The sequence below is a fragment of the Psittacula echo genome (genome assembly GCF_963264785.1).
Source record: "Psittacula echo genome assembly, chromosome: 1".
NCBI classification, from domain to species: Eukaryota; Metazoa; Chordata; class Aves; order Psittaciformes; family Psittacidae; genus Psittacula; species Psittacula echo.
Window position 1 is genome coordinate 105,853,370 of NC_137735.1, and position 12,577 is coordinate 105,865,946.

General features: G+C 41.0%; 1 protein-coding gene across 1 annotated transcript in view; it reads right to left on the minus strand.

The window, feature by feature from the left end:
- ITPR2 (inositol 1,4,5-trisphosphate receptor type 2) overlaps window positions 1-12,577 on the minus strand; it is a 265,600-nt gene that overhangs the window by 168,212 nt on the left and 84,811 nt on the right. The window contains 5 exon segments of the mRNA XM_080617700.1: window positions 8,435-8,585; window positions 9,523-9,667; window positions 10,727-10,978; window positions 11,568-11,753; window positions 11,857-11,976. Of these exon segments, the coding sequence (XP_080473826.1) occupies window positions 8,435-8,585; window positions 9,523-9,667; window positions 10,727-10,978; window positions 11,568-11,753; window positions 11,857-11,976 (854 nt within the window).

Below are 12,577 nucleotides of genomic sequence, written 5' to 3' on the forward strand. Positions count from 1 at the left end.
CAGCATGGGAATCAAGCCCTCTAGACAAGTTACATCTGTGAAACGGGTATCGATTCCTAGAAGAGCAATAGTCTCTGGAATCACATTAGTGCACAGGTCTCATGATGAGGGAAAGAATAAGGAGGGAAAAGAAATGGTCCATGCCAGAGAATTAAAACTCTCAGACTGACCTCCCCTTTGGTCTAACAATATTCTCCACTGAACAGCAACTGCTTCACTGCAGACATCTGTGATGAACACACCTAATTTTCCTAAGGGTTAAATCTTTTTTCCCTTGTAACCCTCTTTTTTTTTTCCTCTCTTGTAAACTGCTGGCATGAATTATTGCTCCAGTCTGCCAGGCAGCCACTGCCTCATTAGCTCTGCTAATCAAACTATGCCTCAAGAAGATATTTCAAATTGTTAACTAGGCAAAAGAGCAGCTACAGACATGGATGCAAGCCTGAGAAACAATACTGATTTCTAATAGTCCTGGATGAAAGCTGGTCCTTCTTGGTCACAAAGACCCACAGGCACAATAGAAATGGCAGGTCCAAGCTTGTTGTCAACTGTGTTCTAGTAGTGACCTCACTGCTGTTTCTAAGCACTATGCATCTCTACTGGCAGCCAAGAGGGCTGGAAGAAAACACTACTTTATCTTCTTGCTCAGTTGAAGCTGAAGGACTAAGCAGGCTAACAGGATGTATCAAAGGGACAGACGACTGGACAAGAGTCCCCTGACATACTGATATAAAAGTACTCCTTTGCAGAGGGATGGTAGCCCACCAGTGCTGGAGTCTTCAGGAGAGAGCAAGGGCTCCCCATTTTGACCGCTATGAGGGTAGGATCCTTTGAGGTACATCACAACAAAGCAGCAAAGCTTGCAGTATGACACAGGTCACTTTCCCTGCTACATTTCAAAGAAATGTTCCACAATCTCAGGACACCTACAGACAGATACTTAGTCCCGTCAGTCTACAAGAGGAATATGCTCTCAAGCTGAAGATCTAGACATAATGTGAAGCAGCTGGGATATTTGGCTACCCATTTCAATAGGTGAAAGAAGGCATCTGTTGGGCCAGTTATGAGAATACATTTTATGTGAGAATCACATAAAATCAGAGAATCAGAGGCAGGAGCAATTGGAGCTTATTATAGGTAAGTTTTTAAAACCTGTTTTTCAGAAAGACTGAGCATAGCCTTCCTTTGTGGAAGTGAACTGAAAGATTCTGATCAGTCAGTGGACACTGGCTCAGGAAAATTGTAGCCATTAACATAGAGCTCCTGAGGGAAAGACATGCTCCGCAGATAATGCATGCTTGTACCACCAAGGGCTTTTTCACATTGGTGCCCAGCACTGTGAATTGCATCCCAAGACATATGCAGCTTCAATTCAAGGATGCATTTCCTTGCATGTCATTATTCTCATTCCCAAATGATGTTAACTAAATAGCACTGGACTCCATGGCAAAAGTGTAGCTTGCCTGCTAATACTGCCACGTCATTTCGTCTTTCAGACCTGACATATGCTGTACCTGCATGGCTTGACTGAAATAAGTTATTTGAAATATCAAATCACACCTAGAGAAAGATGTGCATTTTAATTCACAGAGAATAAATAACCAGTATTGGACAAGACAGATTGGCTCCTGAATGATACAGCAGGGTGCACTTAGCAGGAAAGCAATGATGTTACCTTTTAATTAAAATTGCAAGAGATTATAATGTTCTTGAAAGGTGCCAGAACGACAGCACTACTAAATGAAGTTCTCACTTTCTCCTTAAGAAAAAAATGCCTCATTAGGATACAGGTAGTATAATTTGTAAACCCCATATTTTACAGAATCTAAAAGGGAAAAAAGAAATAGAAAAAAGGTTCAAATAACCTCAAAACATCATTCAAAGTTAAGACACTGATTGAAAAAAAAAGGAAGTTGGATGCAACATTTTCAAGTCAATTCATTTTTAGGATGCAATCTAGGTAAGAAGCCTTTCCAAAAATATAGATCTTTTCTTTTTCCAGGATTCTATCTCACAAATGTTTCTAGCCAACTTTCCCCAATCTGTCTTCATCAAGTAAGGTCACACCTGAAAACTACATGCACACTAATTTAATTCCGATTACAGTAACTGACAGTGACATTAAAATCAAGCTTTTTAAAGGGAGTAAGGCGTAAAATTTACAGTAATGTAAGGATCTTTTCAGTATCTTTGCAGAACCAAGACAGAGAAACTCACAACATCAAGGACTACCTCAGCCATCAAGGGGACTCAAAATTCAAGCAAAGGATGGAAAAGGACATCTTGAGGTAAAAGGTTAATTAAGTCTTCATGCAACTTCCACTAAGACTGAAAATACATCCCACTTTGTAGAGTTCCTTCAACACTTGTCATATATACTTCTTTACTTAGCAAGGAGCTTTACTGAAATAAGTGGGTCTATTTAAAAAATAAATATTTAACAGAGAAGAAGAGAAGATTGTTGGCTATAAATCTGGCTGTTTCAGTTTTGAGGTGCACAACTCCAGGCAGGCTTTCCAAAGCCAAGACCCACCTCATTCTTACACCCATCATTAATATATTTGCACCCACCGCCAAAATTCTGACTACAGTTTTCACAGCGTGGAGCAGTGGCCAAAACCAGTAGAGAGCCAAGCTCACCAGTTCTCTACAACTTCACATTATAGGAATCAGGTGGTGGAAGCTTTTGTTGCTACAGATCTGGAACAGATCAATGTCAACAATGGAAAGGCAGTATACCCTATCTGTCCCCACATCTATTTAGCACTGAGTTTCCCATAGAAATCAATACTTTTGAACAGAACTAAAATGCAAGACCTAAAATAAATAGATCCTACCCAAAATTCTGAACATCTATGGAGCTGCCACCTTGGATCCACTACAGCGGCAGAATAGGAATTACGTGACTTTTCCATTTGGTCAGACCTATCAGGTCATTTGTCCTACAACCTGAAAATCAATTGCATTTCTGAATAGGTGTAATTATTGAGAAAACATTGCTGTTAAATATCCATTTAATATTAATTTGTGTATATTTACAATAAGACAGTGATAAAAATTACAACATGCAGAGCCCAAGCTGGTATTCAGTATCACTTTCCTACATTAGAGTTACAGGATCAGGCCAATAGTGCTTGATAAAATTTAAGCACATTTGTTTATATCATTAAACCATCAGTCTCCAGCACCATGGCTGGCTTTCAATGTTTGTCAAAAATGGGATTTAGACCCATTTACACCTCAAAGACTGAAATACGTGTTTTTACTGAATTAAAGCTAATGCTTAGGCAGTTGTGATCACTGATTAAATGCATAAAAAAGATTAAAAAAAAAACCCAACCCAACTTTTATAATCCCCAGAACTAATAATTTACTTTCACACGTTATTAGTATACACACAAAATCACAATAGATAGAGTCTTGCCTTTTTCTGTGTGGTGGGTTTTTTTCGTTGGTTTGGTTTTATTTTTAATAACATCAACGTAATGAGCTTTGCAACTAGGAGAAGCTAACTTCCTGTAAGAAAGAAGCTGTGTAAATCTGCATATCCCTAGAGCAATAATGTGTTGGAGGGGCATCTACCTTCAATACTCTCAACGGTATGATATGAATGTTGCAAGTATTGGGCCTGCCAGAGAGGATGCTGTGTAGCGAGACCCTTGTTGCAGCCTGGAAAGATACGGGAGAACAGAATCTGACCTCCTCTAAAGGCAGGAAGAAATCATCCTCATCCCTAACTGACCGAAGGGAGGGCTCCCACTATCCTGAATGAGGGCAGGGAACAATCCATCTGTCTGTATTTTATGGAAGTTATGAATAAGGAAGGTCAGAAAAAAATCAACAGACCATCCTGATTTTAGAAATGCCAACACATTTTCAAAAACCACAAAAAAACAGGCTGAGTTACTTTCTGTTGTAAGCTTTTTTACTTTACTTGTACTTAATAGCCTAAGAGACCAGTATTGAAAGTTAAAAGGGACAATAAAAAGCCAAGACAGGTAACTGATAAAGCAACTAACACGTTCTCAACAACTCTGTTTTATAACAAAGAGGTTATCTGTGTAAAAGGGAAAGGGAGAACCTTTGATGTACAATCTTGTAAGTACTATAAAAGTGAGAACAATGCAAATCTACAGTTTTGCCTGGTGAACAATGCTTACTATCAGAGTGACGGTGGATCTAGATAAAATTCCTGAGACCAATTTCTCTGTTGGCCTGTTCATTCCCTAGGGGGTCCTGGACAAGGTGGATCCAGACTCCTTGGTAACATCACTACTTTTGGGGTCAAACTTATTTGAGTAGATGTGACTGCACAAGATGCAAAAATATGCAAGCGCAAATGCTCTTTCCCTTTCCCCCAGAAGATAAAAAAGTACAAGAACATCATTAGGACACATGAGCATCCAATATACAGGCCTGTTTCAGCAACCCTAATACAGCAAGGACTCCCTGTCACAGACTCAAGCCCACTCTCAAATCAGGACTCACTTATCCTTAGCATCATCTACAGTCCAACACATGCAGAGGCACAGAAGTTCCAGCCCACCACCACTCAGACAGAAAACATAAGCACATTCTGCACCTTACTGTGGGCTCAAGCACAAGTTCATTAAGTCTGAAAAGACTGGACACAGAAGCAGCCATGTACACTACAGCACAAGCCAGCAAATCCCTTGAGCTCAGCTCTTTCTAGCTCAATGTGGACACATCAAACCTCAGCTACGGCTAAACGATACCTAGCAAAGCAGAGAGCACACAAGCAGATCAAACGCTCTGTGTGTTTAGAACCTTGTTCAAACCTTCTCATTACCTTGCAGCAAAGACAAAATCAGGATGTGGGTGCAAGACAATCACAGGGCTGGTTTGAAAGGACTGCTACCCAATAAAAGTTACTTTGTTTTCTTTTGGTTTTAATTTAATTTATGCCAGCCAAACTCCTGCCCCCACAGTCTGATTCAGCCCTCACCAGCAGGCTTCCACGCGAAACAAAGACAGGAAGAAGTTACAAAGAGTTGATATTTCAGCCACAGCAGCTGTCTCCAGAATGTCAGTAACTACAGTACCTGTGCTTTCTTCCTAAATTCCCTTTCTAATCTTAATCTGCAACTAAGGTGAATGCTGACTGTGTTTTGTGGGGGGTTTTTTAATGAAAAGTACTGCTCTGTTTTGCTTTGGTAATACATTCTTCAGACATGAAATATATTCTTCAGGCACGAAGTTCTATGAGCTGAGTGCTCAAAATTAGTGACTAGGAGTTAAAAAACTGCCTAAACTGCTTTTAAATTATGCATCCTTGCGACATATGCATCTTCAAAGCCTAATGCTGCCCATGGGTATGTAAATATGCACCTCCAGAGAAGGAAAGAGGAATGGTAAATTGCTTGGGCATAGCAGTTAAATATTAAGATCATTCCAGTCTCAGCTGGAAAGTGAATGCACAAGTTTCTGTGTTTCATAATTTGGCAATCAGAAAAGAAGAGGGAGGCTGAAGACAAGATAAGACCATCAGAAGATGGGCATCCTTTTCTTTTATCATAGACTGTAGAAAGCCCCTCCAGCAAGGGTTACAGCTATTCCTAAAATTTCAATGCCTATTTTTAAGATGAGACAGCACAGCCAATATGTCTATCTCTGGTCTCCTTTAAGATGGCAGACACAACTGACAACAATATGAACTAGTGGCCTGGGTTCAGCAGTAGCAGTCATTTCTTCTCCTTCTTAGTAGCTGGTGCAGCGCTGTGTTTTCGACTTTCAGCCTGGGAACTGCGCTGATAACATCTACAAGGATGCTGGGGAGGGACTTTTCATCAGGGACTGTAGTGACAGGGCAAGGGGTAACGGGTTCAAACTTAAACAGGGGAAGTTTAAATTGGATATAAGGAAGAAATTCTTTACTGAGAGGGTGGTGAGGCACTGGAATGGGTTGCCCAGGGAGGTTGTGAATGCTCCATCCTTGGCGGTGTTCAAGGCCAGGTTGGATGAGGCCTTGGGTGGCATGGTTTAGTGTGAGGTGTCCCTGCCCATGGCAGGGGGGTTGGAACTAGATGATCTTAAGGTCCTTTCCAACCCTAACTATTCTATGATTCTATGTTTTTAGTTGCTGCTCAGTAATGGTTAGTCTGACCAAGGACTTTCTGAGTCTCGTGCTCTGCCAGGGAGGAGGGGAAGCCGGGAGGAAGCAGAGACAGGGCACCTGATCCAAACTAGCCAAAGGGGTACCCATACCACAGCACGTCATGCCCAGGATGTAAACTGAGGGCAGTTGCCCGGAAGGGCTAGATCACTGTCGGGGTAGGGCTCGGTATTGGTCGGCGGGTGGTAAGCGGCTGTATTCTCTTCCTTTGTTATTTCCCTTATCATTATTATTATTGGTGGTAGCAGCAGCAGTTTGTGTTATACCTTAGTTACTGGACTGCTCCTTTTTCAACCTGTGGGAGTTACATTCTTTCGATTCTCCTCCCCATCCCTCTGGGAGCTGAGGGTGGAAGTGGGGGGAGTGAGCAAACAGGCTGCGTGGCTGAGTCGCCGACTGGGCTTAAACCACAACAGCTAGCAAAAAGACCCCTCTAAAGGCTTTATAGACATACAGTTGGCAGGAAAGGGGGGGGTAAGAGGGGTGGGGAAAAACAACAACAAACTCCAAAAGAACATCAGTGGATTGTAACACCCTGCCCTGAACTGATTCCAGTGTTTAAAAGATAAACATCCCTGGAGATAACTACAGCCAAGAAAGAAGTTTAAAGAATCTGTATAAAGACCGAAGCTAATCAAAGATACACAAAAATCCCACCTTTGTTCCGTGCCTTTTCTACTGGAGGAACATAAAAGACAAAAAAAGAGATGTGTAACAAAAGTTTCCAACAAGGCTCTAGGCAATGGTTTAGTGTTACTAACAAGGCTACAGAGTTTCCATTTGCATGGTGGCGACATTTTGTGCATTTTTTCACACTCGTTTATTTCAGAGCAAATTCATGAACATGGAATTGCTCTGGAATATTGTATAACTGAGAGCAGGTCTGTTTGCACTTAATGGGTGGTTCTTCCCTCTCCTATATAGCCTGAAAGGAAACCCTTCAATGGAAATAAAAGGGAATTAAGGGCAAAATATAATTTTATGGGTATGAATGTGAGTAAAAACATTAAACAAGTGGTCTAATCAGGATTAAAGACTTGAGCAGAGAGAGCACTAAATAGAAGAACCATATCTGCATGTTCCATGTTGCCAACATGCCAAGATTGTATCTGGAGCCAAACTGTGCCCAGAGCTATTTAAGAAGACAGTCTGCAATGCAGTATTTCAGGGACAAAAAAGCAAAACATAATTCCAAGTGTCTGAACATACAGTCTTTGTCTAGCACTGTAGAGGGACTGCAGCCGGCTACAGCATGCCTTAGTGTGCACAGCATTGCAGGAAAGACTGAAGGGGCTTTTGGTAAAGTGTACTGGCAGCAATGGAGTAAAGATCAAAAGAACCAAGCATAAGACTTCTCGGAGATAACAATGACTATCTACGCTTCTCCAGAGTGCGTGAACTTCAAAGAAGGAAAAGTTACGAAGGATAGTACACTCACATAGGGCATCTGTAGAAGCAACTGAGCAGAATGATGATTAGGAAAATTCAAGGCTGGGAAAAGACATCTCAGAGAAAATACAAAATAATTGTTGTTTCAAACAAGACAGCTCATCCTTTTTGTTGCTGTGGGCCAGCTGGCAGTGCAATGACACTTACACAGCCACATATTAAAACAGAATTTGCCATCTGTCTCCTGGACCTTCAGCCCACATGACTGTCACACCTCCCATCCACACACACAGGAAAACTAAACTGCTAAGTTTCAGCACTTTCCTGGCATGCTCATTCTTCAACCCAGTTTTAAGCCATGGTAGAAAAGGCAGTGGGACATACAGTATTGTCCTGGAGTTGTCAGACAGGCACTCTGGTCTGGATTTAAAAAAGAATATCCTAAACTGACAAACACATCCAGAGAACAGCCTCATCCGGACTCCTATCTGGTGCTTCTGCACTTGTTGAACCAGAAACATCTTATTCCCCCTTTAAATGAAAGGCTAAGATGAATAATAAACACTTGTGCCATACATGAGCCATCTTAATCGGTGTGGCCATGCAGATGCTATCTGCATTTGGTTGGGATGTTCAGTGCAATGGATACTGAGGCTTAGATCCAATTTAAAAGTTCAGTTACAAACAAGCAAAGGAGCAGCAGCACCAACAGAGCAACCATAAGTCAGGAAGGCTGCAGCTTTGTTCAAAAAGTTTCCTTTCTAGCTGACCATCTTAATGTATCCTGTAGCAACATTCCTGTTGGTGGGTTACTGTGTGAATAAAGAACATTGGAAGATCAATGAGATGTTCCATGAATGTGTCCAACCTAAATAATGAATTCCACACTGGAGTCTTTGCTGCTTCTCTTACCTCCATCCTGAAACTTGCTTAACCTTTCAAAGTATGATGATATAGGAACTTGAACAATATCTAGAATGGCAAGGAGCGTCCGGGTCAGTCTCAGAAGCTCACTAAAGCTATAAAAGCCAAAGTATATAAGGTTTCGAGCCAGATGTACCACCTGTAAGAAAAACAAATGAAAAATGAAGGCCATATCAGAAACCTTTGGGGTATTTGGCTGTGCAATACAGCTGCATTTCACACAGCAGTTTTCACAGAGATTCAGATCTAGAGAGCAATCAAAATTAGTGCATTAGTCATTTAAACGGGCCTTGGACTAAGACCAGTGACATTACATGTTTTTCAGAGTTAGACAGAACAATTGGCCAGTCAAATTAAAACAGAGAGCAAAACCAACATGAGATTTAGGAAGTTTTGAAAGGATACAATTGTGTCCGGGATAATATATAAGATCAAGAGGAAAGACTCCAGGAAACTGTTTAAAAAGGAAGCAGCTGCGGAGAAGATGGAAGTCAGAAGAACAGTAAGATGACTGTTGTAAGTTTGAACAGAGGCGATTTCAGATGACCTGAGGCAGGCGTGCCAAAGCTTGGGAGGCAGGTTGCAGGAAAAACTATAAAAGATGTAAGCATTTCCCCTTTATTCAATGTTGCTTGAATCTAGAAGAATTAGGCCTATCTAAAGTTTCTGTCAGGAATTTCAAACAATATTTAAAAACAGTAATAGGCCATTCAGAGTATTTCCTTCAGTGTCATATCATACACAGAGAATAGGACTTATATTGAGGAATTCCTGCACGCTTCGCTAATGTTGAGAGAAAGGATATACAGCCATTCACCCACACACGTACCCTTCCTTTTGCCAGAGAAATGCAGTCATCTCAGCAGAAGGAAGAAAAAATACAGCTGTTTAGCAGCAGACAGTAATGTTATTTTCTGCAGTAATGGTCATCACCAAGAACACTGGAATTAGGAACTGGTGCTTCTTTAGGACATTTTACACAAACATTATTCTGCAACTAGCTTTATTTTGGAAGAATCAATGTTAACTTATCTGAAATGAGGAAGAATACAATAAGTAGGATGCAGAAGTAGTACCTCAAATGTAAGTTTATTTTTCTCTTTGTCTCCAAAAGGAAAGGGCTGATTTACAACTTCTTTCAAGTACTCTTCTACAAATTCCATAGTTAGTGCAAACTTCCTCTTCATTTCATTCCTTGAAGAGTCTGTGAAAGAATCATATCTACAACACAAAGCACAGAAGGAAGGAAATTAAACACCTCTAATATCAGGATCAGTGGTTATAAAGAAAAAAAAACCCATTGTGATGCTATGAAATTACTGTCAGTTCTCTAGTTCTCTGTAAGTAGAAGCGATAGAGGTCAGTTGGTTCTTCATAGACACATAAAGATGCACAAGCCTTCCCTCCAGCAGTACCAGGAAGGGTTGCAGTGAACAGCAATAACAGAGACAGGAAAATATCACAGTTCTGGCAGATAGCACTCTTAAATCTTGCTGTGGCAATTCAATAAGTCACTAAGTCTCAACTGTCCTCCCTACCCATCATACAGAATTTGCTATTTCCACAAGACAGCAGATCAGGAAAGCAGCGTGGGACAGCTTCCTCCTTTGCACCACCAACTAGGACTGATTTTTCATATATGTCAAAACAGTCCTTCATCTCATTAACAGAAGCAATTCTGTCTGCTACAGCACTATACTTCTTCCTGTTTGAATCTTCAGCCAGATACTCCCTGTCTGGGTGTCTAACCCAGTGGTGCTGCTCCACCAAATCAATTAAGCCAGTGAGGGTTTCCACTAAGTCAGTGGGAAACTTTCTCCCATACTTAAATTTAACACATGCTTAAGTACTTTGCTGGATGGAGGCCAAAGTCTCTGTGAACTGTTTCGGGGGTAATAATGATACCTAACTCTAAATTCTGGCTTTCCAACTGTGGCTTTCAGTTGAGCTTGAAGTATAAAACCAAGTTCTGGCCTAACAAACCTGTAATGTTAGGCACAACTGGATTACTTGAAGTTCTGTTTGTCTGAGGAATGGCCATTCCATTTTTCCCTAGCTTGTTCCCCATAGGAACACAGTGTAAAATGAAATTGAAATATTGCCATGTAAAGCTACCCATGGAAGTTTCCAACAGTAACAATAATTAATAGCTCTGTGCTCTGCAACTGAATACCTTTTCACATAGATAAGCATCAACATTAGATATCTACAACCATTTTTTTCTGAGACTAAACCCCACAAAATGCTTTTGTACTTCAGCTTGAAACACTTTAAACTCACTCGTGTATTGTGATCTTAGTAGGAATTTCAGTCCACAATCTGGCATATCTGACAGGTACCACAGATTCCTGAGGATCCCTGTCCACATGCATGTGTAGCATTAGCCGACAAAATGAAGCCCGGAGGTCGTAAGGGAGGCTTTCATCAGACATACATCGTAGGATCAAGTCAACCGACAGCTGTGCAGAAATCTGGTTGATGGCGAGATACTGGCGGTCCAGACACATTCTTGCAAAGAGGTTCAGTTGGTACCTTAATAAAAGGTAATAACATATGGTATTCGAAGAAATCAGAAATGGAACAACATACAACAGATTCTCACTTTAAAAGCCTGATGTCAGCCTTCCTGATATAAGTCCTAAAAAAGTAACAAGAGTGACTTAGCTAAGAAAGGGATCAACTTGCCATTAAAAATGATAATGTTAGGCTCCGGCCCCCACGAAGACTGGACTCCCTGTGAAACTTAAAGGAAGCATTGCTCAATGGAAGGCTGAAGCATCTGGACTACTTGTTTTCAACCTGCTCCATGATCCCATTTCCTCCCTAATTCACAGGACACTCCTTCCTCAGAGCATGCCTTGCTTCCAGGACAACAATGCAGCCCAATAAACAAAAGAGAAGTGAAATTATAGAGACACAAAGAGGTGTCGTGAGCAAAGGAAACTCAAAATTTGCCTGGAATAGACAGCAGAGATTGTGATTCCTACAGGAAAATCTTGAAACAAACTTTTAATCCTGCTTTCTGGCATGACTCAACTTCTTTTTTTGATACTAGGAAATTAACTGGATAAGAACAGCATGAAGTTTACATTTTCTTCCATTTGAATAAGCAGGTTTTCACCTGTAGTAGGTAAGAACTTCTAAATCGGCTTTTGTGCCCTCCTTCGCCTCCTGAGCCAGATGCCTGATGGCTTTGCCATGAGGCTCCTTGTTACTGTCAATCCAATAAAGCCATACTTCCTCTTCATCAATGTCATCTGAGATGACTGGGCATTCCAAGGGGTTGTCCATTTGTGTTGAAACCAGCCTGCAAACACAAACCATTCACAATGGAGCGACTAGCAAACTGCTACAAATTCATAACAACAGAGCAAGTAACAAAAAGGTATGTTCTGATTATGGATGCTCACTTGGTCTGAATGAGAATGTCAGCATTCCCTGGGCTCAGCATAAACTTGCAGATGAGTTCCTGAGTTACTGGTATTGCTGTGGTGTTAGATACACACAGGTCCGATAGATAATCCAAGAATCTGCACTCAAAAAACCACAGATGCAACACAAGACAAGACTTAAAATATGACACAGAAACATTGCAGAGGAAATCTCTAACATCCATCACTAATATGCTCAGGGGAGCATATATTGCAAAATTCATCAACACACGATCTTTGCTGATTCATACTCTTGTAACTCACACCAGATAAAGATGAATAATAGCTTTAAGAGCCAGCCTGAATTGTTCTGAACGATCAGTCAGGGAGAGAAAAGAAAAACATCCCAAGTTTGACAATTGTCAGCAAATCAAAAGCCAAAGACTTGTGCCAGAACTTAAGAGCAGCCTGAGGCTGTCTTAAATTTGGCTGGCAAGAGACCTCTACTGAAGGCTTTCTTCCTTGAAGAGAATAAGAAGCAAAAGTACACATTCTCACCCATCTTCCTCATCAGGTAACATTTATCTCCCTAACGCAAGTAGCAAGGAGATGTGACTTGTCCTGGAGATAGCTATGTGCCTTCTCATGAACTCCATTGCACCGAAGGAGTTCATACCTCCACAGTTTAATAATACCTTTTAAACTCTCTGAAGTGACACAGCCAACAATGAGTGAAGATCTGTCAGGACCTGAGGACAGG